Source organism: Denticeps clupeoides, chromosome 10 (assembly GCF_900700375.1).
Source record: "Denticeps clupeoides chromosome 10, fDenClu1.1, whole genome shotgun sequence".
Taxonomy (NCBI): Eukaryota; Metazoa; Chordata; class Actinopteri; order Clupeiformes; family Denticipitidae; genus Denticeps; species Denticeps clupeoides.
In genome coordinates, this window is record NC_041716.1 from 10225860 (window position 1) to 10253248 (window position 27389).

General features: G+C 41.3%; 1 protein-coding gene across 5 annotated transcripts; it reads left to right on the forward strand.

Annotated features, from left to right (window-relative positions):
* The first annotated feature begins 1510 nt into the window (after positions 1–1510).
* slco4a1 (solute carrier organic anion transporter family, member 4A1) lies at positions 1511–27389 on the forward strand. Of its 5 annotated transcripts, XM_028994730.1 has the most exons (14): positions 7785–7799; positions 8114–8270; positions 14452–15030; positions 15310–15685; positions 16920–17010; positions 17700–17821; positions 18042–18153; positions 18243–18397; positions 19548–19815; positions 20437–20599; positions 20999–21174; positions 21291–21355; positions 21653–21801; positions 21883–27389. In XM_028994730.1, exons 3-14 carry the CDS (start codon positions 14608–14610, stop codon positions 22060–22062), a joined length of 2280 nt encoding a protein of 759 aa, XP_028850563.1. In that variant the 5' UTR covers positions 7785–7799; positions 8114–8270; positions 14452–14607; the 3' UTR covers positions 22063–27389. The 5 variants fall into 5 exon arrangements, with proteins under 5 accessions (XP_028850562.1, XP_028850564.1, XP_028850563.1 ...); XM_028994729.1 differs by lacking the exons at positions 7785–7799; positions 8114–8270 and adding an exon at positions 1511–1627; XM_028994731.1 differs by lacking the exons at positions 7785–7799; positions 8114–8270 and adding an exon at positions 6514–6565.

Genomic DNA, 27389 nt, shown 5'->3' on the forward strand with positions numbered 1-27389 from the left:
AGTTAAAAATAATCAAATAATATAAATAATAATGGTAAAATAATCTAAGGTTTATTATGGTCTGGCAGGAGAGAAATATTTCTGGGTCAGGGGACCGTTGTCCTTACCCGCCTATATGACCGCTTCTCTACCTGTATCTGTTTGTCATTTGTTAAATGATCAAGTCATTTAACAGATAACAGAAATATCAGACTATGAAAAAAAAAAAGTACTCGGGACCCAGTTGACCTGTAGTACTTTGTGAGTTCTTTTTAAAATTGCCTCTGCCGTAGTGTGTGTTTGTACTGCCCTCTAGTGGCTAGAAATAATTAATGCAGGGAGAACAGTTATCTTAAATAACAGAGATATTAAAATGTTACATTTTTAAATGTAAGACTCAACCATACTGTTTTATTACATATTATTTAACTAAATAAAACATAAAAAACACGTACTATCAAATTAGGTTACTGTCATGGAACAGATGGGTTGGAGCAGGCAGGCAGGCAGGCAGACAGGGATTTACACTCAATACATGACCATGGAAAACATGGACAAACATTCAATGACCTGACAAGGACTAAACACAAGAGGGCATTATATATACACAACAACCGGCGCAAAGAGTCATGTAATCAGAGGCAAACTCAAAAGAACTCAACATTTACTTTATTCTGTAAATACACTGATTGTGTAGCAATTCCCTATTGTGCTGAAACTGAGAATTAAATATGGTCACGTGGCGCCAAACGCATATAACTGCAATAAGTGGGTTTCAATGCATACATCTGTAATACATTCATCTGTATTCAATACTTCTGAATACGGAGATACGTGCTTTGTAAGTGCCCTGCTAACCACGGCCTTTGCTGTAGCAGGTAACTGAATAGATGTCAGCCAATCTGGTGTGAACCAAGGAAGACTGAATGCTGTAAATAAAGATGAAGTATTAGTTTAAGGGTGTGCAAGGGTATGCAGCCAGCTTGTTGTTGTACTTATCATTTTCTACCCCACCCAGCCCCCCAAAAATATTTTTTTTTTTACTTGGATGGGCAATGTTTTATGTAACATTATAGCCTTTACGTCACAATCCTGGCATTTTATGCACACTTTGCTGCTTTGCTGTACATCATTGCTTTTATAGCATTTTGGCGCGCCAACAGGTACAAATATGTGTATGTATTTGATGTGTATATGATGACTTGCCAGCATGGACATTTCCACACAGGACACCGCCAGCTCTGGAGTCCTGGGGACTGTGCGCATGATATTGGTCACTGAATATGTTCAATATTTGTATGCGCGCCCATGATTTGCACGTGAAACTATAGCTGTGCATCATGGGCTAGAATCAAATGAATTTCCTGCATCTGGCCAACTTAAAAAAGATCAAATTAAATAATAATAATAATAATAATAATAAATGGATAGAAATATTCACTTGTCCTCGTGAATTACCGGGGCTTGATAGATTCCGCTCGGCGGCCATTGGCTGCGCTGCCATAGCGCCACGGAGGGGGCGTCGTCGTCTCATTGGTCTCGGCGGCGGCTGCGTCTCCCGCGTCCGCCAGACGGCTGCTTCGTCCCGGTGCGCGGACGGCACGTGGCGCGATGGCTGCTGCGCGACCCACGAGGACGTCGGCGGCGTGTGAGTAGCCCTCCCGGCGCCGCTATTTCGGGGCGGGGGGGGTGATGGCGGCGTGCGTGATGCTGCGCAGCATCGGTCGCATTTTTTTTTTTTTTTTTTTGGAGGGGAGGAGAGCGTCGGGCGCGGGCTCGGCATCTCTGTGCGCCCGGCCTGGCCCTGCGTCCCCGTCCTTGTCCCTCTGCGCCCTGCGTCCCCGTCTTTGTCGCGGCTGGGGGGGGGTTCGGCTAACTTGAAAGCACGTTGTAAGTCGCTCTGGATAAGGGCGTCTGCCAAATGCCGTAAATGTAAATGTAAATGTAAATGTTCGGAGAGGATGGTGGCCGATGTCTAAACGCGTAAACCGTAATAAGACGCGTAACCGCCTAAGACGCGCTTTGTCTGCGGCGCGTGTCACGTGACCACGCAATTTCATCATTTCAATAACCCCTCTACTGTAACATCGTCTGTACAATTTGTAAGAACATGGCAACTTTTACGCTTATTCATTCTGGCTGTACTGGTTCTGCGTGCGGGGTGTGTCACTTTATTGTTCCCCCCATGAGCTGCATTTGTTCTGCATTTGGCGGGTGAGGTCCAGAGCATCTGTTGGGGACGAGAACCTCATTGTTCACCAGAGAAGGACTCCTGGGTTGCTGGGCCTTGCCGCGCATGCCCTATCAGTACCCTCGTCAGCTTTTACAGGTTTGCCACTCGTGGCTTTGGCTTCAGGCCCAGGACGTGTTCTCACCTGCGTCTGACCCTGGCTTCTCGGAGGGCAGGCCAGCGGTTAAAGCCACTCTGACCAATCAGAAAGCTTCAAAAATCAACACTGCAAAAGTGTGTGAACACTGTGCAACACTCCGTTGTTCTTAATTGTGGAGATGTACCAGGAATACGTTCTTTGCTTTGACTTCATTCGTGGATTAATGCTGATCACTTGGTGGCTGTAAACGCCGGATCGCATTAACATCATTTGTTCCGTGAACTGTATACTGATTTCTGTCAACTGGTTTCATAGATTTTATTGTTCTGTCCTTTTTAACTTATCGTGTCACAATTTCTGCCTGTACAGCACTTAGGTCCACTGAGGTAGTTTTCAACGAGATTTATAAATGATTAAACCAAATTAATCACACCATGTAGTGTGGTAGAGTAGGCTGCTTTCATAGCTGGGTTATGATACATGTTGCTAATTTGCCAATAATTGTGTAGTTTGGATGCACCTAATCTGTGGAGGTTATGGAGACTGAGACTGAGGGCATTTTGAAGAATCTAATGCAATGAATATGTTTAGTATTTTTGCATAGCAGGGAAAAATGAAGTTTTTTTTTTATCTTCACTGCTGCTTTTGTCATCAACAAATGCTGCTTCATGAGATGCTGAGTGAGTGAACGATAAGTCTTCAGGACTGTTGAAAACAGTCCTCGCTGTCTGACTTAATTGGTAGTGTACTCAAACTGGAGCACTGCTCCAATAAAGCTGCTAGGAGGAGTTTGGGTGGGTATTAGGGGTCCAGCCCTCAAATGGTTCAAATCATATCTGTGGGATAGAAGCCTCTATTAATGACTCCTTCTCATCTTCAACGGCGCTTCCGTGGGGGGTACCACAGGGCTCCGTTCTGGGTCCTCTTTTATTCTCATTGTACTTACATCATTGTACTTGGAGATTTTTTGAAAAACTTGATGTTTCTGTTCATTTCTATGCAGAGGACTGTCAAGTATACTTTCCCCTTAAGTGTAACAAGTGGTGCTCTATCCAACCTCTCCTCAAGTGTCTGACTGATGTCAAGAGGTGGATGGCCTTAAATTTCCTCAAACTAAACTAAAACAGAATGTATCCTTCTTGCCAGTGGTGACCCCTGTGTTGACCTCGCTTCCCTAACCCCTTGTGAAAAATCATTGATTACAAACCTAGGTGTTAAAATGGACTGAACTCTGAAAATGGATGCACAGGTTAACAATATTGTAAAATCGTGCTTTTTTTCAGCTGAGGCGCCTGACCAAACTCAAGCTAGTCCTTTTCAAACGAAATCTGGAAACAGTGATTCACACTTTCATTACATCCCACCTTGACGTCTGTAATTCATGCTTTTTGGGATCAGCCATACATCTCTAGCTTGCGTACAATTTGTACAAAATGCAACTACACATCTATGGAATTACCTTCCAATCAGTATCAGACAGGCTCCGTCAATCACTGCGTTTAAATCTCGTTTAAAAACTCACTTTTACACCCTGGCTTCTAACCCAGTGTGACGTGGTTATTATACAGTGTTCTTATGCAGCGTTTTATGTGGTTTCTTAGGTAGTCCTTTCTTAAATCTTTTAATATGTTGTCTTAAATATTCTGTTTTATTCAACCCCTTGTTTAATTCAAATTGCTGCATGTTTCTCTTATTTTATTCTGTTTTCATTATTCTTTATTTTTAATGAACTTTTTTTGTCTGCCCTGTTCCTGGGTAAATTATCTTATTTTTTATTTTTATGTACAGCACTTTCGTCAGCTCCTTTTTTGTGTTAAAGTGCTTTTAAAAAACGGTATGGTTTGGGTTTTGAACTTGGGTCCTTCGCCTCCGCCTGAGCGTCTGCGCGGGAGCTGGAGGGACGCTGAATCTGCCTTTTTTCCCCCCATCACAGATGAGGACTGAAATAAGCGCTCCGCTCCTCCTTTGTCTAGTAGACGGCGGGTCAGTTGGTCCTGGCATCTGCACTCTGCTCATTGTCATGTGCCCGTCAGACAGGGATTGCCGTAAGGAATGCCCCAGTGTGGAAGCCCTGCATTTAGGTTTGTGTGTGTGTGTGTGTGTGTGTGTGTGTGAGGCAGGCCCAGAGATGAAAGCAGGTCTATCAACACAACATTTTATCACATTTCCAGCCTGTTTATCGTCTGACACGTATTGGTTTTGTGTTGATATTAGGGCTGCAACTAACGATTATTTTAAGAATCGATTAATCTGTCAATTTTTTTTTATTAATCGTAGAATCGGATAAAAAACAAAAAACAAGAAAAGCATTCATTTCCAACCATTTATTCAAAAACAGAACCAAAATCTTTAGAACGTGCACAAACATGTTGCTCCTTGAGCTATTATAATAATAATAAAATAAAATAAAAATGGACTAACACAAAAAACATACACATGCATGCTTTACATCTGCCAAATATAGACTTTAAATAAAGTGCCACCTGAGCTGCCAGAACGATAAATAATTTATAAAAAAATAAAGAACAATACAAATCAGAAAATTTAGCAGGATTTGTTTGAATGTCAGAACTTGTTCTCTACACTACACTGCAGATGCACACACTTGCAGACGCACACACTCACAAACTCTCACACTGACACACACACACTGCAATAAATGCTTTTCTAACTTAGTAGTTTTGTCCTGATTTCAGTCCAAATCTCTAAAAAATCTTAAATCAAGATACATTTACTAGACACATGAAATAGCATAAGAAATTATCTTGTTTTCTGGAAAAAAAATCAAGTCATCTTGATTTAAGATTTTTTAGATATTTGGACTGGAAACGAGACAAAATTACTAGGTAAGAAAAGCTTTTTTTGCAGTGTAGCTATACACGACAACAGATTGAAAAATGAATGGTCCAAAGAAGGCTAGTGAATAAAAACATGTCTTTAGTCTTTTAATGCAAAGTAACTATAGCACCCCTGCTTTACTACTGTTATTAACGCGCTAACGCTAACTTGTCATGCTAGTAAAGCTGGATGATGGGTAAACATTTACAGCATTTATCAGACGCCCTTATCCAGAGCGACAATCAGTAGTTACAGGGACAGTCCCCCTGGAGCAAGTGTCTTGCTCAGGGACGCAATAGGCGAGTGTGTTACCCACTAGGCTACTACCACCCTCCATCGTCCACGCGGAGATGCAGAGAACAGTCCGAACGCTGTTTCATCCCCCTCCACACCTGTAGGTGGCGCTGTAAGTCCCCGTCTAGTTCTCCTCAGCGGCGAGTTAAACACCAGCACCAGGGACATTACGATCCTCACTTCAAAACGGAACAAAAGTAGGATTCTGTAGCGACTTACCTTGCTGCTGAACTCCCTTCCTCCTCATCAAACACCCGTTTCAGGTGCTGGATCATTGCCGTGGTGCTCCCGTGCCGTGCCATGTCGCTTTTGCATATTTTCGCACAGATTTCTCTGCCTCCGCCATGTATCTGTCCTCTACCTCTGCTCGTTTTTTTTTATTTATACTCCGCGCTGTCTATGAGGCGCCAAACTCTGCTAGCGTCTGTGTGCGAAAGAGACCGAGTGTGTTCACTCCGCTCCACGCTCAAATAAAGTTTTTTTTAAATAATCAAACGTCTCCACGTCGCGCGACATAACGAATCGATTAGGAAATTCATTGCCAACTCTTTAAGTAATCGATTTTTATCGATTTAATCGATTCGTTGTTGCAACCCTAGTTGATATACTTGATTTAACAGGAAGACCGTGGGGACGTTTTTTTTGAGTTGGTGATTTGTATTTAACACCACATACGCACTGAGGTACGGGTAGTTTACTGTTACTTCTGAGGCAATCTGATACAGTAAAAACTATTTTTAAATTACAGCAAACTACGTAGTCTTTAGCATCTAAACATCTCTAATCTGGTCACTATTATATATTTAGTAGGGTGGTAGTAGCCTAGTGGGTAACACACTTGCCTATGAACCAGAAGACCCGGGTTCTTAACCCTACTTAACCCTAAGTTGCTCCAGGGGGGGACTGTCCCTGTAACTACTGATTGAAAGTCGCTCTGGATAACAGCATCTGGTAAATGCTGTAAATGTAAATGTAGTAGTCCATTAGTTTGGACTTAGTGTGCAGGAAATACACAAATTTGTAAAAGTTTGATAGGAATTTGGCAGCCGTTTTGTGAAACGGTGTGTAATATTTGCTGAATAGATGATGGTCATGAAAATAAAGAAAACACATTGAATGAGAAGGTGAGTCCAAACTTTTGGCCTGTACGTTCCCGTGCTCCAGAACGGAGATTGTATTGTGCGTCTGTGTGTTGTCCCTTGTTTCCGCTGTGCTGCTGCCCAGTCATTGTATTCCCGAGTCCACCCCTCTGTACCATGTATTGTCCTTGTATCGTGGATTTTTAGTAAGCCTTGTCTGGTGAAGTCGTGATGGTGTCGTCATCAAGCTTGTCGATTGGCTGCAAATTGCCCAGTCCAAGTGCTGCAGACTTCCTTAAGACATCCAAAATCTGTAATTGTTCAACTATTTAGGGAGCGTTAGTTATTTGAAACTGTAAATAATTCAGTGATGTTGGTTGATTTATGAAACAAAATATTGTACTATAAGGATAAAACGTTTTTTTAATATGTCAATATTGTCAATATCAGGGTCATATAGTATGCTCTTAAACGAGTGTCCTCATTTGAACCCCTTGAGAATTGTGACACCAGTGGTTGTTTTCCACTTCTCATCAGCTCACGGTTGAGTGTGTTTGTGTGTGTGTGTGTGTGTGTGTGTGTGTGTGTGTGTGTGTGTGTGTGTGTGTGTGTGTGTGTCTGGGTTGAAAGGTCTGATTCATGCACTGACCCCAGACACATTTTTTCCTCTTATTTTACATTTGGGCGTAAAGAACGGGTTGCACTATACTTTTATTCTCACCCTAAACAAGGAACAGTTCAGTTCTGCTGCTGTTCTGTAAATGCTCCGCATGCAATAGAGGGTGGAAATTTCTTTGTTTAGCTCCAACGGAAAAAAGTATAGGTCCTTGCATATGAAACCAAATGGAAGAAATGACCCAATAAATCAGCCAATCGTTTGAGTGGATGCATTTCCTGTTGATGTAGGGGGAGGGTCTCACTGGAGGGTATAGTTTTTTTACACAGAACACTTCATATACTCCCTAAATACAAACTGTACTTAATTTTTTCTTTCTTGTTATGAAGTTTGAATTTTTGACATTGGACCTTTTTTTAATTTTATCTTTTTGGGAGTTAAAGTTTGCCATTAACATTGCACCAGTTTCTATACACTTCTCACAAAAATCTCCAATGCATTTACATTTACATTTATGGCATTTATCAGACGCACTTATCCAGAGCGACTTACAATCAGTATTACAGGGACAGTCCCCCCCCTGGAGCAACTTAGGGTTAAGTGACTTGCTCAGGGACACAATGGTAGTAAGTGGGATTTGAACCGGGTTCTCCTGGTTCATAGGTGAGTGTGTTACCCACTAGGCTACTACCACCCCAGTACATTGTTCTGTTGGTGGTGGAGTGACCTTTGCGGTCAAATATTATTATTATTATTATAATATGTAGATTTTCTGGAGATGTAAGTGAAACATATGTGCATTTTCCCCTTTCGAGTTATGAATTAACTGTGCAGTATGGACCAAAGTTTGCTGATGTAAACTGTACACCAGCTGAATGTGTCAAACTATTGAAGTCAACATGTGACTTACGAGGTATAATACACCTGTTTTTGAATTACAAATCACCATTCAATTTGCATTCATCCACATACACCAGAAAAAATATTTGCATAGCCCTGGTGCATCGGTACCGAGGCTGCAGCTTTCTGTGGCTGCTGCTGCACAAAGTGATGGGCGAGCCTCGGAGCTGGGTTTCAGTTGAAGCTGTGTTCCATATTCCATCAGCCCTTTGCATGACGAAGCTTCAGCAGGAGGTGAGCAGAGTTGTGGTTTCCTGAGTTTGTGCAAGTATACTGTTCTACTTACTGCCACTCTGCTTTTTTAAAGCTTGCAACATTAAGCCATGTCACACGTTCAGCTGACAAATAAAAAAAAAAAGACACACGTATGTCTGGTACATAATAAGCCTCAATTGACTGTTAACACTGTTGAGTGCAGAAACGGTGTTCCCGTTTTTGATGTAGGATGAGGAAGTACAGTTCCATGTAAAACAGAATCACACACTTGACAACACAAGTTTTGTCATGTGATTATCTTCTGGCCTGGACTAAATAACAATGGATAGGAAGATATTGTTGTATGCCATCAGAATAGATGTTGATGTAGGTGTGGGGATGCTATGCTGACGCACCATATGCTTTTTCATGGCCGGGACTTAAGTTGGTGTGACACTCCACAACACCGGACAAAGTGCACACAGTGAAATGTGTCCTCTGCTTTTAACAATCACCCTTGGTGAGCAGTGGGTAGCCATGACAGGCGCCCGGGGAAGCAGTGTGTGGGGACGGTGCTTTGCTCAGAGCCACCTCAGTGGTACCTTTCCAGTACGGGATTCGATCCGGCACCTTCCGTTTACGGGTCCACTTCCTTACACTAGGCCACCACTGCACCAAAAAATAAAGGTTGGGCAGCCAAGGTGAGAAGCCCGGCCTCCTGCGCCCCAGCGAAGTGACATAACCGCTGGACAAGGGCAAGTGGACCATAGCAATACACGGGGATCAATCATGCCAGATATAGTTTCTGATGTCTGGAACACCTATGATATGCAGGGTTTGCAGATGAGACAGAACTTGCTATTGGATTAATATTTTGTGACCAACAGCTGGTTCCTCAGAACCTTGCTGAACAATGAAAGGAGAACTCAAGGTTTCACACCTCATCCACCAGATTGCCTTCTTCCCATAGTGCTCTCTGCTGCCATTTTCTTCTGCTAGGTTCCAACCACTGCATATGACTGCATGCTCCATAATGCACCCACCCCTTGACAAAAATGACAAATAAGGCTGACTTAATGGCTGAAGAACACTCTCGTTGCAGTTGTTCCTGTAAATATATAACAGAATGATGAATAACTTTTAAAATTAATAATTTTTAAAATGTAGTCCAAAGGTCCAAAGCCTCTACCTTAATCATTTGGGTACCTATTTACTTGTTTACGGTTACTCGTTGAGTACAAGTGTATTTTGGTACTTTCCAGTTTGTGCCGTTCAGTGACATTGTTAGATCTATTAAATAAAATGATGTGTTTGTGATAGTCTTCTTAGTCACTGTCAGAAATGACTGTCTTATAAAACCAGCAAAACTCATTGTGTACCCATGAATAGCAGATTACCACTACGCCAACACTGCCCATCACATAATGACAGTATGTGGCATGAAAAGATGCACATGTTGCACATGTTCACATTTGATACTAATGCACTAAAACATGAGTAACAGGGTGTTTTAATAGTGGAACCACCGAATACACTCGTTTTCACCAGTCACCAGTATCTGTGGTTTTTAACCTGCTTTCATAGGGTGCCTTGCAGAATGGCTCAAATCAGTATTGACATTGCTTAGAAGCACCTCTTAAGAAATACCTATATGAACACCCTAATCTTAAGAATTGATGGTGCGTGCAACAATGCAAGTGAACCACAGACCCTGGTATGTGTCTGGGTGTACCTGTGGTTCCATTCTCGATATATTGGACTTTGCGTTTGGCAGAGATGTCCTTAACCAGAGCAAGTCAGTAGTTAGGTTCATAGGTAAAAGTGTCTTACCTGTCTACTACCACCCAATGCACAAGTACTGCACCGGGCCATTCCTGGAAGGTGAGGAATTATTCTGTGTTCATAACTATTTTGTTCGTGACCCAATAACACATTTCTAGTAAAGGCAACCATTGCCTTGTGTTCTGTTGTTCTGTTGCTTCACAGATAAGGATCTGTGAACCAGGTGATAACACACACCACAGATGATAAGAAGAACATGCAACTGGGGACTGATGAATCATAGCTTACAATTGCAGCACAAGACACACAGGCTCTCTCTGGGGAAATGAAGTGTAGAGACGCACTCCAGGTAACAGGGGGAAGCAGGTGGCAAGTGAAACCCATGAACAGAAAAACAGAGACTTTTTTCAAAACACTGCTAGTGTTGCCAGTTCGAATCCTGTTCCGCCAAGGTGCCACTGAGGTGCCACTGAGCAAAGCACCGTCCCCACACACTGCTCCCCGGGTGCCTTTCATGGCTGCCCACTGCTCACCAAGGGTGATTGTTAAAAGGAGAGGACATGTTTCATTGTATAACCATGTGCTGTGCTGCAGTGTATAATAATGACAATCACTTCACTTTCAATAGAAAACATTGTATAGTTTCGGTTTCATCTTTTGTCACTGCATTTCCCTGGTCTTCATTTCCTGTGCCTTAGAACCTGTGAACTTAGACTGGACAGTATTGTGTGTGCTTTTGGGATTTTTGTGGGGATTTCCATTCAGTCCACTATCATGTATCTGAAAACACTGATTGTGCTACTTTGCGTATTGTTAGAGCCCTATTGGAATAAAAACGTATTCACGATCACGTTAATGAAGTTCACCAGGCCCATATCTTATGTGGCTCAAGCCTTTGTGTGTTTTGCTAAAACTTTCCCTGACTGGTGGAGGGAAATCCGCAAGAACCAGTCTTTGATCACCACTTCCTTTCCAACAGTTCAAAGCGTATGTGTTCTGCTGTTTCACAATGCTCACCTGCCTAACATCAAAGATATGTATATATAATTTTCTTTTATTTAGGGTTGCTCAGGAATGACCCCTAGACTGAGCAAACATTTTTTCTGTTATCAAGTTGAAATAAATACCCTTTTATTGATCTAGGTTTCCTCTGATGGAAGATAAAAAAAAAGAATTGTGTAACAATAGTTGAAATAGTTTTTGAGCCCGCCTCTGAGCACAACTCACACAGGCAAGAATGAAAACCCTCAACTCAACTGAACCATTCATTTACCTCAATGACAATGATGGGCAAAATACACTAACCATGTTAAACTAGTGTTATCTACCTTTAAACTTCCCCGTGTGAACAGGTACACAAGTATTTGCCTATAAAATGTAATCAAAAGGAAAAATATACTACTAGTACCAACCAATTTCAGATGTTGCTTTAAAGTTTGTACAGAAATAAAGAGTTAACTGAAAGAAACTGATGTTGTCAGGGAGGTCCATTTCCTGTATGTAGTCACTTGTCGACTGCAAGGAAAAGCTGCATGAATCGCCTACGGTCTCTTTATGATTTGTATATTGGAAAAAATTTAGATTTTGATATATTAAAACTTATTTAAATGACTGCTATTGCTAGTTAATGCATATTTACAGTACAGGCCACACCTTCTCATTCAATGTGTTTTTCTCATACATGTGTTCATTCATAGTTTTGATGCCTTCAGTGAGAATCTACCATGTAAATGGTCATGAAAATAAAGAAAACACATTGAATGAGAAGGTGTCCAAACTTATGTTACTGTAACTTACGGTACTATATGTTGCAGATGCATTTTTCCATTTTTAAGCAATCAAAATCTGGGGCAGTGGTGGCCTATTGGGTAAGGAAGCGGCCTCGTAATCAACAGGTTGTCGGTTCGAATCCTGATCTGTCATGGTGCCACTGAGCAAAGCACCGTCCCCACACACTGCTCCCCGGGTGCCTGTCATGGCTGCCCACTGCTCACTCAGGGTGATGGGTTAAAAGCAGAGGACACATCTCGTTGTGTAACCATGTGCTGTGCTGCAGTGTATCACAATCACTTCACTTTCACTAATTGACCATTTTTTTCCCACAATGTCCACAATATGTGCATATTTTATGTAATTTGATATGTAACATTTCTCCAATATGAAATACTTTATTAGAGATACATGATTTAAAAAAGTATGAATTTGTTTTAATTTAATTTGTTATTGTCCACCACTGCTTAATGGGGCATATCTAGAGGGTGGAGACAATCTGCACTTGGCAATCCATCAATTTGTTCAATAGGAGCTAATTTGGATTTAATTGGATTTCTGGGCATCTGCTGTGGCTGCTGCTATTTACTGATACTACTGACCATCCTGCCTCTTCCTCTCATGGACTCAAAGCACATCTAGCTGGTGTCTGACACTGTTTTTTTTCTACTGTATTTTTTAAGGGTTGATCTGGCAATAACACATGGTAGCGGGTGCGATAGTATAGGGCAGCTCATGAATGGCTGTGCTGAAATGTCCTAGGTCGAGTTGTTAATACAGAGGTGCATAATCATAGCTAGAACCATTTATCATTCACAACGATGAAAATTCTACATCTATAATGTGACAGCAGTTGTTTCTAAACAGTGTTTTGTTCAGCAGTCAGTATTACAGAGGAGCTGTGATGATTCTTTTTTTTGGTGCGCTATGGGGCCAGGATGCTTTTACTGTGATTATTATAGAAATTATTGGATTAAACTACACATATGACCGATGATTCCTTTGTGTGCATTACTATGGAGCAGTGGTGGCCTAGCGGTTAAGGAAGCAGCCCTGTATTCAGAGGGTTGCCGTTCGAATCCAAAGTGACACTAAAGTGCCACTGAGCAAAGCCTTTTTTTTTTTTTTTTTTTAGTTCCATCTTGCTGTAGAACCAGTGGGAAAATTTTTTTCTTGAAACTGCCAACACAACCTGGTTGTGCCAAACATTTTAGTTGGTAAATGGTGTTTGATGATGTCATTTCCTGCTCACATCTACAGGCCGCTCTCTTCCTCGTCCCGCCTCTCTCCTCCTCATTAGTATTTAAAGATACAGACACCAAAACGGTGCGTCCTGGGGAAATCTCATTGTGTGGCTGTAATTCTGCACCATGGCTGATCTTCTGAAAGAGACTTCAGATACAGTATTAGGGGAACACTAAGATCGATATAAAAGCAAAAATAGGGGGACCTCTCATAATAGGGGATCTCTAATGAAGCGTCTGTAATAGCCCAGAAAGTCACTTAAACGGGAGGATTACAAGAGCTGCTGAACCAGGGCTTCCCTTTAGCTCTGGACACACACACAAACACACAAGCTGAGCGTGTTTGTATGCGTGCATCTTTGAAGCAGAAAGATTATGACACTGAGTGGTCAGGTGGGGAGTGGGCTGATGCGGTAACCATGGCTACAGCAGCCTCAGCTCCTGGTTGGCCATGCAGTAGGATTGGAAGTGATGCTGTCTCGGCGTGAGCCTTTAAGAGGCTTACTAATGCCGGGAAAGTGGAGTTTCGCGCTGCACGTCCATTTGTTTCCTGCTCACTCGCTCACTGTCTCTCAGAATCTGAGCAGAACTCTGGAACACATGGAGGGGTAGCATGAAGGTAGGGTGGTTAACTTTAACGACAATAATAACCGTTGCAGACAATGTGTTTTAATACAAATGTTGGTATCTTTTTAATAAAAAAATGTAAATACTACAATGTATGTATGTACCATATGCAATCGGTGTGTGTACTTCGGCAATCTGATAAACTAAAAAAGAAGTTCCTCTCGCTGTTGCGCTTGGTGAACAGCAGGTAAATGATGACAGGTAATCTTACATCACGGTGTAATCTTCGGTAATCTGATTTGTTCATTCGCGTGCATAGTAGCGTGGTCTAAGAACTGCAGAATCCGAAAGTGCCGAAGGTGCTGCATGAAAGATATTGTTGCTGAGAGCAGTAATTAACCTGCGGTGAAATAATAATGACAAAAAAAAATTCCCCAAGGTGCTTTTGCTTTCACTTGCAATACCCTTAAATTAAATAAAAGAAATTAATTTGTCTTTCTGAGGATGTCTCTGGCAAAGAGCTGTATATTTGGACAGGAATGTTCATCTTGTATTATCCCAATCATCTTCCCTGTTTCATGACCATTTCCATGTCTGTGCTTGGGAGAGAAAGTCTTGGCAATGGATGAGATCCTAACAAGCTGACCCGGACAAACAAAACTAATTCCACCGATCGGTTGGTTGCTGCACCTGACTGGGGAGGTCTGGGGATCCCGGCAATAGTCAAGAACCACTCGGCTGGTTTTAGGGACAATGTGGTTTTCCTTTTTTTTTAATCATGTACAATGTTCCACCATATAGTAAATATAGTAATGCTATATTTATTATAAGCTTTTTTAATGACTTCTCTTTTTCAGGTTGAGGCTTTCTAGTCTGCGACCAAAACTGAGTTTCACGTATTGACCACAACACAGGATTTCTGCTGAGAAAAGAACCCCATGGTACTCCGGAGTTAACAGGATCCGTGACAAAGCTCCCAACTTCCCCTTCACCACGTGCCCCTCTCAGGGGCCATGCCCAACCTGCTAAACACTGACACCTCCTTCAGCTCCAAGCAGGAGCTCCTGGACCTCCATGATGGTCCAGTCAGCCCTGGGCTGGACACCCCCTGCCCTGTGGGATCTCGGGAGGACAGTCCCTCAGCTTCCAGCCTCAGCAGCCCATCTGGAGAGTTGGCCCAGGTGGGCTTCAGGACAGCCAGTGCGGGGAACGATTTGGCCAGCAATAGCAATGGGATGCAATTCATCCCCGCAGACTCAGAGCAGCTGTGCGGCTGGGGGGCACTGACCCCACGTGCCATCCAGACATTCAACACCCCTCGGTGGGTGCTCTTCTTTCTCTGCGTAGCTTCCTTCCTGCAGGGTATGATAATCAATGGCTTCATCAACACCGTGATAACCTCCATCGAGCGCCGCTTCGACCTGCGCAGCTACCAGGTCAGTGATGAGTTACTCGAAACGTGAACCGGTGCTTCAAGCGGAAAACTTTGTTGCCGCAAACTCACGGTTAACAAAAACTCAACCATTATTAATGTCTATGTCAATAATACACTTAATACCAATACACTTAATACCAAGACACTTAACCCTGAGTGTCTCCAGGGGGACTGTCCCTGTAACTACTGATTGTATGTCACTCTGGATATGGGCGTCTTCTCAAAATTCATAAAAAAAAAATCCCGATTGTGAACGTTAACATTAGGTTCTGTCCTCCAGGCCGGCCTGATTGCCAGTTCCTACGACATCGCCGCCTGCCTGTGCCTGGCCTTTGTCAGCTACTTTGGAGGAACCGGCCACAAGCCCCGCTGGTTGGGCTGGGGGGTACTGATCATGGCTCTAGGGTCACTGGTCTTTGCCCTGCCCCACTTCACCACACCTCCTTACCAAGTGAACCTGCTGGAGCACACGGGCCTGTGCTCAACCAATCAAACAGAGCCATGCCAGAACATGGAGGCCAGTGGGTTGTCGGCATACCGCTACGTCTTCATGCTGGGCCAGTTCTTGCACGGTGTGGGAGCGACACCACTTTACACACTGGGGGTCACCTACCTGGATGAAAATGTTAAATCCAGCTATGCACCAGTCTACATAGGTCAGTATATGCTGTCTAAATAAGAGGGAAATTTGTTTGTCAGTCAAATTAGTTGCTTGTTTGGTTGTACGATGAGTAAAACAGGGTGAATGAGGGAAAATATATATGTTTAAAAGAATCAGAGTGCGGATATTGTGAAATATTCGTCTGGAGTGTTAAAATGAGTGAGATAAATGAGCAACCAAGGGACAGGACAGCCCTTTCCCCCACATTAACCAGCAAAGGCTCCTGAACTAACCACAGAAGCTACTGCTTGTCCAACCGTGGGATTCCACTAGACGCAGTTACGGCTCGTTCTCTGAATGAATTTCTCAGAATGAATATTGAGGCTTTCCCTGATGACTACACATCAAAATGTGAATGGGTTTTCACTGTCTAATGAGCACCAGAGGGTTAGGAAGCACCTAGGGTTACCGGTTCAAATCCCGAACCACGAGGTGCCATTTTTATATAGAATTAGCAAAACAGGACCACAATAAACTTTTTTCATAATAAATATTATTTCATATACAGGGTGGGCCATTTATATGGATACACCTTAATAAAATGGGAATGGTTGGTGATATTAACGTCCTGTTTGTGGCACATTAGTATATGTGAGGGGGCAAACTTTTCAAGATAGGTGGTGACAATAGTGGTCAGGGTCATGTGACACATCAAATTTATTTGTCATTTCACAAGAAAAACAATGGTGCGCATGGTTTCAACGTAACTTTATTCTTTTATGAGTTATTTACAAGTTTCTGACCACTTATAAAATGTGTTCAATGTCACCAACCATTCCCATTTTATTAAGGTGTATCCATATAAATGGCCCACCCTGTAGATTGCAAATACGTCCCATAAAAAAAAATTATCTCAGGACAGGCTTAGATTGATACCCTGGTCTGTAGTTTTCCAAGCCTCTCTAACCCACTCATACCTCCTTAAAGCTACCATCCATCTATTTTCCTTTATCAGCGAGGACCATGGTTCCAATCAGACATCAATAAAAACACCCCTCCCCATCGTCCGTCCCCATTCCAAAGGTAATCAAGACCAACTGCAACCCTGCTGACCCTTACTGCAGAGCAATGCCTGGTCTCACTCACATAAAAAATATATTTCTAAACAGCACAACAGCAGGAATAACAGCCGGGAGGAAACAAAGGGGCTTATTTGGTCCCCTGTGGAGGGTCAACAGGGAAGGGCACACAAATAGATTAACATGCCTCCTCTCTGCTTGGGTTCTCAGGAATCTTTTACACTGCTGCCATTGTTGGCCCAGCAGCCGGATACCTGCTGGGAGGATTCTTCCTCAACATCTACACTGAGATTGGCCAAGCGTAAGTTCTTCTCCCACTTCCTGCCTTCTCTGGTCTAGTTCAAGTGTCACGGGTCATCAAAGGCATAGCGCAGACTGTGATATCAGAGACAAACAGACTACTGTGGACAGATTCAAACTGATCATTACATTATATAATAGTTAATTAGATTGAATATTTCCATAGATATTAGCTTGCCAAATTCAGATAGTGAGGCAGCAGTTAACTGTATAAACTAACACAATCACAAAATATGTAGAAAAATATACTTGATAATGTATGTAATACACTGCAAAACCACTACATGTGGTATAAAATCATACAAGGCCACCCTGATTGCTGATTTTGTGGGTCACACAAGTCAATTAACTTTTTCAGGCATGTGATTATTTGGTCTATTGGTCTATTATCTTTCAAATAGCAAGCCCTGGGTCCAGGCCTAGTTTGGTTTAGCGTAGGTCCCTTCTGCCTGGGGTCCTCAGAGTGAGACAGATGACCCTGACTGCTTATGTGCTGAGGAATGAGTGAGGGGATTTGGAGCAGAGCAGCAGAAATGAAGCTGGTTTGTAGATTGGCTACAAACCAGGGTGAGATCTGGGTGAATCAATATTCTCAAGTTAGAGCAGTGCCCTCTAGTGTTCACTAACAGAATACCCTTTCAGTCCTGAAGTGAACGTAAGTGGTTTTATGTTCCTCCCTCTGCTCTCTAGGACAGACCTAACCCCAGAGAACCCACTTTGGGTTGGAGCATGGTGGATCGGTTTCTTGGCTGGTGGAGCTGCAGCTTTGGTCATAGCCCTTCCTATTCTGGGATATCCAAGGCAGCTGCCAGGTAACATCAATGCATCTTACAAAATAAGAGAACTATCAGTCTGGGTATTAGTCTAAAAATAAAAAATCTGTTGTATGATCTTGAATTTGTTTCTTGATTTTTCAGGTTTTTTACATTACATTTACCTTTATGGCACTTAGTGTATGGCCTTATCTAGAACGACATACAGTCTTGCCACTACATCCCTTTCACTCTCTCTCTCTTTTTCTCTGTCTGTCAGGCTCTCAGCGTTACGTTGCTATGCGTGTATCAGAAGCCCACCAGCTGAAGGACGGGAGTCACACCACAGCCTGTGACCCCCAGTTTGGGAAGACGGTTAAAGACATGCCCAGGTTTGCTACGGGGAGGAACACTTGTTTTGGTTTTTAGTGCTGTCCTCATTTTCATTCAGTAATAAAATTTTCTTTTTTGTGTGAAAAAGGTCAGTTCTCCTCCTGCTGAAGAATCCCACCTTTATTTTCTTGTGTCTGGCTGGTGCCACTGAGGCCACCCTGATTGCTGGAATGTCTACATTTGGACCCAAGTTCCTGGAGTCTCAGTTCAGCCTGAGTGCCTCAGAGGCAGCTACCTGGTTTGGTATGAACACAAACACACACATATACACACACCACTTAAACAGGGCCCTAGACTAACTTGGCACTCTTTGCGCATAACTTTTTTTCTAAAGTGCCCCATATTTTCGACAGCACCACTATTAATAACATTTTTACAGGTTCAGTTTTTTCCTTTTTTAATTGATGTGCATATAAATGTAAATGATTAAATATATTTAATATATGATATATGAATCTAGTTAACATAAAGTTCTGTATTTGAAGCAGAAGAAATGTAATTTACTGAAAATGTGCTTCACTGAGCTGAATTTAAGATAAATTAAATAAAAAGAAAATCTAAATGAAAAGTGCAAGTGTTTTAAGGGCTTGAACTTGATTATTATCTCAGCCTGATGATCTGTTTGGTGCCTGTTGGTGAGAGACGACACTGGGCCAGTACATTTATCGCTGCATGTAATCTGTTTCATTGATGCACTGAGTTTTTTCATCGTTTAATCATTTTACTCGGGCTCGCGCAGTAAATTCTCGGTCAGGTGATGTGTTTTGATCAGCGCTAAAATGGAAGCTGAGGTGGTGAAACAGAGGTTACTTTCTGCCAATTATGAAAAAGAGTCTGACTCGTAACGCTTAAAGCATGTTGGTACAGTCATGTTGGTCTGCATCTGCTGTCACAATAATGTCGGGTTTGGCCTTTTAAAAAGGCCTGAGTCAGTACAGGAATATCTGGAGGAAGGTCCCGCTCTTTAAATCTCTGATTGGTTTTGAATACAACATGGCCCTAATACATGCTTGTTGCCTGAACCACATTGAATTTACAGAAAACTGGTACCGTTTTTTGTAAGTCGCACCATTGAGAAATTAGGTTGCAAGTCGCATGTGCAACCAAATTTCTTTCTATTTTTCGACCAGATTGGTCACAGTCTAGAACCCTGCTAAAGATGCGTATGTCTGAGGGCAATTACAAGTAGTTGACTACTGCCCCCACAGGCTACATGTATACACTACAGGTCCACTGGAAAATGCTATTTCAGTTCCTACTGTGCGTACCATGGCCAAATTTCATCACGTTTTTTTTTTTTTTTTTTTTTTTTTTTTTTTTACAACAAAGGTTGTTCTTAGGTAATTACATATGTATGGAAAATGTTTTCACACTTCACACTTCTTCTCTGTAGGCTATATGGTGGTGCCTGCGGGTGGAGGTGGAACCTTCCTGGGTGGTTACATTGTGAAGAAGCTGAATCTGCGCTGTCGTGGCATCATACGTTTCTGTATGCTTTGCGCCCTGGTCAGTTTGCTGACAATCTTCATCTTCCTCATCCACTGTCCCAACATCCCTATGGCAGGAGTCACGGCACCGTACCACACGGGACCACTGCAGGGCCACACCCAGCACCACAGAGTATATCCGGACTTGTATTATAGAGGGGAGAAGTATGAAAGGTGTGTACTGACAGTGCCACAGTTCATTTACATGAAATGATAGAGTAATAACTTGCACTCACAAAAAATGACCCAATTTTATGGCCCTCGTACAATAGAAGGTTTGTGCAACTTGACTGCTACAAATTGACTTTTTTTGAAATTCAGATTTTGAAGATGACATGTTTGAGATCAGAGTCTCTAAACAAGATGTCAAAAAGAATAAAAATAAAAAAAGGGGTGGGGGGGCATGGTGGATAGGTCAATGTGTCAGTCATCCAGGGGCATTAGGGCATGTCAATGTTTTAATATTACATTTCCATTTGTAGATGGTATTTCAACCAGTAATGGCAATTTATGGTCATTTTGTCAACAATAACACAAGTAACACTGCTGTTAATCTCCACATTCATTGGTTTACCCTCATTTAAACTACATTTTCAACTACGTCTTGAATTGAGCCATTTTTGGTGGAGAATAGAAAGTGCAAGGCTGGTGCCAACCAGGACCAGAGTTTTTGACCCCTGCCCTAGATAGAATAAAATTTGTTTATTGTGGTGCCTGTTGGTCAGTAGGCAGGTGACTGACATTAATTCTGCAGTAAAAAATATTTTTCAAATGCATTCACTGTCTCTTTCTCAGCTCCGTGTTGGAGGGCAATTTGACGGTGAGCTGTAACGCCGGCTGCCATTGTGTGAAGGAGCTCTATAACCCGGTGTGTGGGGCAGATGGAGTGATGTACTACTCCCCATGCCATGCAGGCTGCAGCACCATGAACCAGACGCACAGTTACAATAGCAAACAGGTACTGCAGGAAATCTGTTGTTCACACAAATTATCAGAATATTTAATGAAGTAATTGAAACATAAAGATTTTATGCAGGGTACAAATAATTTAGTCTATATTCAAAGAAAGAAATAGCAAAATAAATATGCTTAAGCATAATGTAAAATGGACGAGCATACACTACAGACATCACAATGATAAAAAAAAACATGTAGCAGAATAATGCTAATGCATTTGTCAAATAGTAGAAATGGGAAGCAATAAACAGATGAGGCACAGTTGTTACATTTGATCTTCTATAAATATGGAATTTTATCAAATATTGCACATCTGTGGAATATTTGTATTCAGGGCTGCATTTAAAGAAACTGTTGATCAGTCTTCACATAGAGCAACTGTAGCAAATTCCTCCTGCAGCTCTTCACCGGCTGTAGCTGTGTGGTGGGGAACGTGACGTGGGGCGAGGAGGGACTCGCGATTGCTGGAAAGTGCACCTCTACTTGTTACCACATGCCGCTGTTCCTCACCTTCCTGTTTATCGTCATCTTCTTTACGTTCCTCTGCAGTATTCCAGCGCTCACTGCCACCCTGAGGTGAGAACATGCACCAGTCATATACAATTAAGCGCTATACACATTTGTATAGATTCAACCTTGATGGTGTTTGGTTTGTTTTGTCATTATGATGCATCTGAATTTCGTGTTTGCAGGTGCGTACCTGACAGCCAGAGATCCTTTGGGCTTGGCATCCAGTGGATTGTGGTGCGCACTCTTGGTATGTTCCTTAAACATCTAGTAGTAAGTCCTGGGCTATATAGCTCCAATAACCATATCTCATAATAAACACTATAATCATAAATTCCCATCAGTTATTTCACAGAATTTTTCACAAAAGTGCTTATAATTTCTACATATTCATTCCATTATCCTGTTGCTGGAATAATTCAGATGACAAAGGGAGCATGAATGTCACAGTTCACCATTTTATTTCTATCTGAAAAATGTTGATATATATTGAAGTCATCTGCCGATTTGATTTTCATACCAACACTAATTGTCACTCTGCTTCTAGGTGGCATCCCTGGCCCAATCGCATTTGGCTCTGTGATTGACATATCTTGCCTGCTGTGGCAGGAGCAGTGTGGGGAACATGGTTCCTGCTACCTCTACCAGAACTCTGCCATGAGTAACTACACTCTCACAGCAGGCATCATATACAAGGTGGCTGACTGGTTCATAAAATTCCATATTTTTTTTTTTCATTAAAAAAATGCTTCTAACATTTGAATTTCACCTTTTCAGGTTCTGGGTACAGTGTTCTTTTTACTGGCCAGTATTTTGTATCAACCTCCTCCAGAATCTCCTCAAAGTAGCTGTGAAAGTACAGATCAAGGTGCAGGAGACAGTGTGGGAGAGTCAGGAGACCTGCCAATCAAAGACCTTCCCCCAGAGATCATTGCCAATGTACATGCAAGATTATGATGTCAACTGAGCATCCCTCAGCTACAAGCCACTGTGTGTTGTATGAGGGTGTGTGTGTGTGTGTGTATGTTGATGCCCCCACCGACCAAAGCCTTGTTCTGAATTGTTCTCCAGAATGCACTCGGTAGGACCTATTACAAATACTGTGCTCTGGCTTACACAGCCATATATACACATTTCAGCACCAGTTCTGCTCCACCCACAATCCTCCTCTGCACCTTCACTCAACCCTGCATGTCATTTAGTGAAGCAACAGTTTAGGTTTGTAATTCTTGTAATTCATGTAGTTATAGGGGTCCCACAGAAATTGACGAGTGAGGCCAAAACAAGTGTCGCAAACAGATGATCAAAGTTGCCATTACGTTTTTCACAATAACAAAAAAGCAGCTACTCGTTTGCACAAAATTTGTTCCAAAGAAAATATGCATTGATTGAAAGGAAACTAGGTGTGATTGTCAAAGAGCTCTGTTAAACCAAACAATGCACAGATATAGACACACAGAGTGAATACACATTTACTAACAGAAAAAATTATATCACATTTTAGAAGCGCTTAATTCGAGCTATACAAGTTGAAAAGAGTATAATACTTATATAACATACAGCTGTACATTTGAGCTACTGAGCCATATAATGTTGTGGCCAATGAAAGTTAAAGGTCAGCTGAAGGTCAAGGACAAGACATTAAATGTAATCCAGTGAAGCAAGCCAGAATGCGCTTAAACTACATGATTGACCTTTGACCTTAAATGCAACACAGAATAGTCTGGATGCTAAGCGTTGGACTTGTTGGACCCCTCAGGGTTCGCATAAATAAGAAAAACAAGAAACAAACACAGTGTTTGAGTGACGTATTGTCACCCAGGGTGGTTGTAGGCTAATGTTTAAGTCATCCAGAGTGAGGAAGCAGTGTGTGTGAGCTCCTCACATTTTAAACTTTGAATAGAAAAACATCACTGAATATCATTCTCTGGGTGGCAAAACTAAATTATACACCAATCTCTTCTACAAGACACGGATATAACAAGCGGTTATCGATTTTTTTGCAAATCCTACGGATGCCTCACACTGCTGAACAAGCCCCGAGCTTAGCACATAGCGCTGTACTTTGCAGCAGTTAAAAAATAGTGCCCGAAGAGTCATTATGGCTGGGCTTACAGCATTCTTTTAATACTTTTATATAAAAAGAATTATTATGGAAAAGTGCACAGAGCACTTTAGGCAGTGTGTGTGTGTGCGCGCAGAATGTTTTTAATTGGATGTTCATTTGTGCCAAATCAGTTTCTCCAAGTAGACATGTAGACAAGTTTAGTAGCTATTTAACAGAGGATATAACAAAGTATTTGAACAAGTACACATGTAGAGCAAGAAAATGGCACCACTACAGAGCAAAATCCGCTCATCGTGTGCTTTGAATGTGTTAACGTTTGGCTATGCATACTGCCTCACCAGACTCATTTATCAGTTGCTGGTCAGTTATCAGTTATGTAAAAAAGTTTCATGGGCATGCTGATCCTTTTGAAGGAATCCAGTGGCGTATGTTCTCATTATGCTACATGAGTTATTATTCCATCTACATAACTCCTTACAGTGGCATCATAGCTTTTCAGACTGGCCAGACATGTTTGCACAAGCCCGCTCTCCTAAGGCTCTCCTGAATGGCAGGTGAACTTATCTATGATTTAAAATTTATTTTAAAAGTAACAAAGCGGAGACAACATTAAAAAGGGAAAGAAAGACATTGTCTGATATGCTTGACTATGTGAAGTTCATTTGCTGGGTGAGGTATAAATTTGATGAGACATCTAGAAAATCCCTGGTGTCTCTTGCACAAGTCAACATGTACTAAATGTTCTGCACTATTTAATTTGATAGCATGTATTGTTATTTGTGCTGGCTGACCTATTTATTTAGGAGGTATTTTATTTTGGACTGTCCCAGTTGTCAAGCATATATATATATAATATATATATTGCTCCCATTGATGTTTTGTATTTGAATGTTGTACTGATCTGTTATTTATTTCATCTTGTCACATTCCTAATTCCCCTGGGCCCAAAAATGGGATTTAGTGGTTATGTTTTGGTACGTTTTTTTTTTTTTGCTGTTTCATATGTTTCGAATAACAAATGACCATTCACTTTAACATTAAATGTCTGTGTGTATGACTCGTGTGTGTGTTGTGTGGAAAATTGTGTGCATGCGTTTGTGGAGCACATTTTGTCTGCCATTGCTGTGCTTGTGTAGGGATGCACCGTTACTGGTATAGTGTTTTGGCGCAAGAGGGGTATGATTGAAAACGTACCAATCACGCCTGCCTGCTGCATAACAGCCCATTCGCGTTACACTGCATTCTGCATTTTCACCCTACACACATTACATTTAGACCTCCAGTGCATGAGCAGCTACAGCAGAATTACAGATGTTAAAGGAACAAAGTGCATGAGACTTGAGTCTAATGGTTGCCAAGGATACCACTGAAACCAAAAAATTGTGGGGTGTCTAGTCTCACTTATCACATTATGCTGGGTTCCTTCACAGCCACGTGTCTACACACACATTAGAATATGCACCACCACAATCTAAAATAAAAAAAAAAGGCACATGTTATACAGTCCATGTGTTTATACACTCCATCTAATGAGTTAGATGTGGTGTATATATAAGGTAATTTAAATATTTTAACATTAATTCAGATTCAAATAGATACACAAGTAAATATAATGCTGTGATAACATTGTGGTTCCTAGTGTTGCAGTTCTTCATTAACAATGAACCAATTTAATGATTCTTTTGAGTCATTAAGTGCTGATTAAATCATATAGTGCTGATTTAATATTAAATAGAGTGATGGAACTGTGAAGGTGGAAAAACGTGTCATTTACGTTACCCCAGTGTGGTAATGTAAATGTGCCTTTGCCCGAGAACCTCTTCTTTATTGAATGATCTTGCCAGTGGGGCTGGGTTTCTTTCTGCCCTCATCACCCAGAGCAATGGTTAAAAGTTGTTCTGTAAAAAAAACCTCCTTCCTATGAAAACTTGAAAGCCTGTACTGTCCTTGAATGTCTTGTAGCTTTGCTCTGCATTTTGCGAGTGTCTGCAGGAGAGGAAACCCATGCACTAGAGTTTGCCTTAAAGCGACAATGCACCACTTAAGGCCAGGATGAGGCAGAACATTCTGCTATGTTCATAGGATTGTTATAGTTGTTATAGAATTGTTGTCGAATTGTCTTTTCTTTTTTATTTATGGAGATGATTGTCCATTGTGACTAGGATGTCCTTGCAATTACGAATGCGGAACCAAAAACCAAAAAAAAAAAAAACATGCCAAAAACTATTAATTCCGACAGGCCCCTCCCAATTACTTCAATCACATAGTGAACTAGCAGCAGCTTCCACTCTCCTCCCACTTTCAATTTTGTAACAAAACTAAAATGTCTCTTCATTTTTTTGATGAGATGAAAAGTTATGTTATTTCTGCATTATTCCATCACTGTTGCCAGATTTATTGTATATTGTCATACACACGCAATTTCCAGACGTTGCTCAGAAAATCTGCTTCATTAAAACATATCATAGACTGTGCATTAAAGTGTATAATGCAACTTTTACCTACAGAACTTTTGTAAACAAAAAAAAACAAAAAAAAACACCTTTGGGCAGAACAGCGCCTCTACCTAAAATCTGTGTTCTTTCGCCCATTTATTTCTGTAAGTCTGAAGGTGATGCTCCATGTGCTTTTTTTCTTTGTGTCTTCTGTAGCTGCAACCACATGTTTGGCAAGGTCACTGAAGCACAGCATTGTGGGATCTGTTGTTTGTGTGTTATCAGCGTCTCATATTATAATTATAATAGAGCTATATTAAATGATTGCAAGTTTGACACCAATGTATTACATAGTGCAGTGGTTGGCACGTGAGACAACTACACATTAAAATGGCAAGATGACAACAGAGATCTTTACCTGGTTGTCCTAATGAAACAACTTTTTATCCCAATCATAAAATGATGGGATAAAAAGATGGTATTTAATGTTACCCCACCATACACACATTAAAATTATGGTACAAATTTTGTCTGACAAAGCCAAACAGCCAATCAGAAAATGACAGAACTGTCTCTTGGTAAAATGCGACACAACCATCATTGAAAAGGCATCCTGGAATTCTTCTTGTTATTCTGCCAATTGTAACAAAACCTTCGTTGACCCCATGCATTGGCGCATCACTTCAAGCACAGAGTCAAGTTATCTTCTGTCAATGTTACAACAAATTCACAACTTGTTTGACACAATGACAACTTGACTGCTGTTAGAGGATTTTGCCCAGATCATTTCCGTCAGTTTCTTACTGATGAGTGTCTGTAGCCTAAACCTTTACAGCCTGTTCACTGAAAACACCTGTTCAGAACAAGTATTCTCGGTCACATTTCATTATCACAGGATGACTGACATATAATGACATTATAATCATCTCTCTCCAAACAGGCCAAATAATTTTATTGAATTTTCTGTGCCATGCACCAAGTCTGAGCAATTAATTACAACAATGCAAATAATAAAGTTATTAATGAAACACCCCCATTCCTGAGGCATTGGTTGTGGGGTTAAGTGGAATGACACTGTTAACTGTCTTCAAAACTTGAGAGCCCTCAGTCTAACTCGTGGGGATGGTCTTGTCAACAAGATCAAGTTCTTTTGTATTTCAAATTTGGTTTATTTAAATAATACAATTTCTAAGACAAAGCTATTCAGTTTCTTGTGAGTATATCTACACTAGCAGTAAAATTCACTGCGATGCAAGGGGGTGCCACCTAAAATCTTGCCTAGGCCCAATTTGTTTGGGCCGACCCTGAGTAGCATAATAATAAGATAAACTTGACTTGACTAAAATCAGTCTGGAATTGACTAAGACTAATAGTTTATTAAAATGACAGCTTGATGCAAAGACTAGACTAAAACTAAAATTGAAATGCCCAAAAATAACTGTAATTACAGAACAGAGAAGCCATTTCACCTGAAATATGTAAATAGATGAGATTCAAACAAATGACATCATGTCATCCTGCAAAATTCAGCCAGTGGATCCTTTTTTAAAATCCTCTTGTATGTGCTGAGATGTCATGAGGTAAAAGGCTTTCAAAAGGATGTACATTGCAAACGTGGTGATTTACTGCAATTCACGTGTGTTGTACTGCATGTGTGCATCTGTAAATAAGGACAGTCATTTACAGGAGATGCTGCTGGCTTCTCATGATTTTTTTACAGTGGAAACTGTGGATATTACTAGAAAAGAATACGTTTTGAATAAATACATCGCAGCAACTGA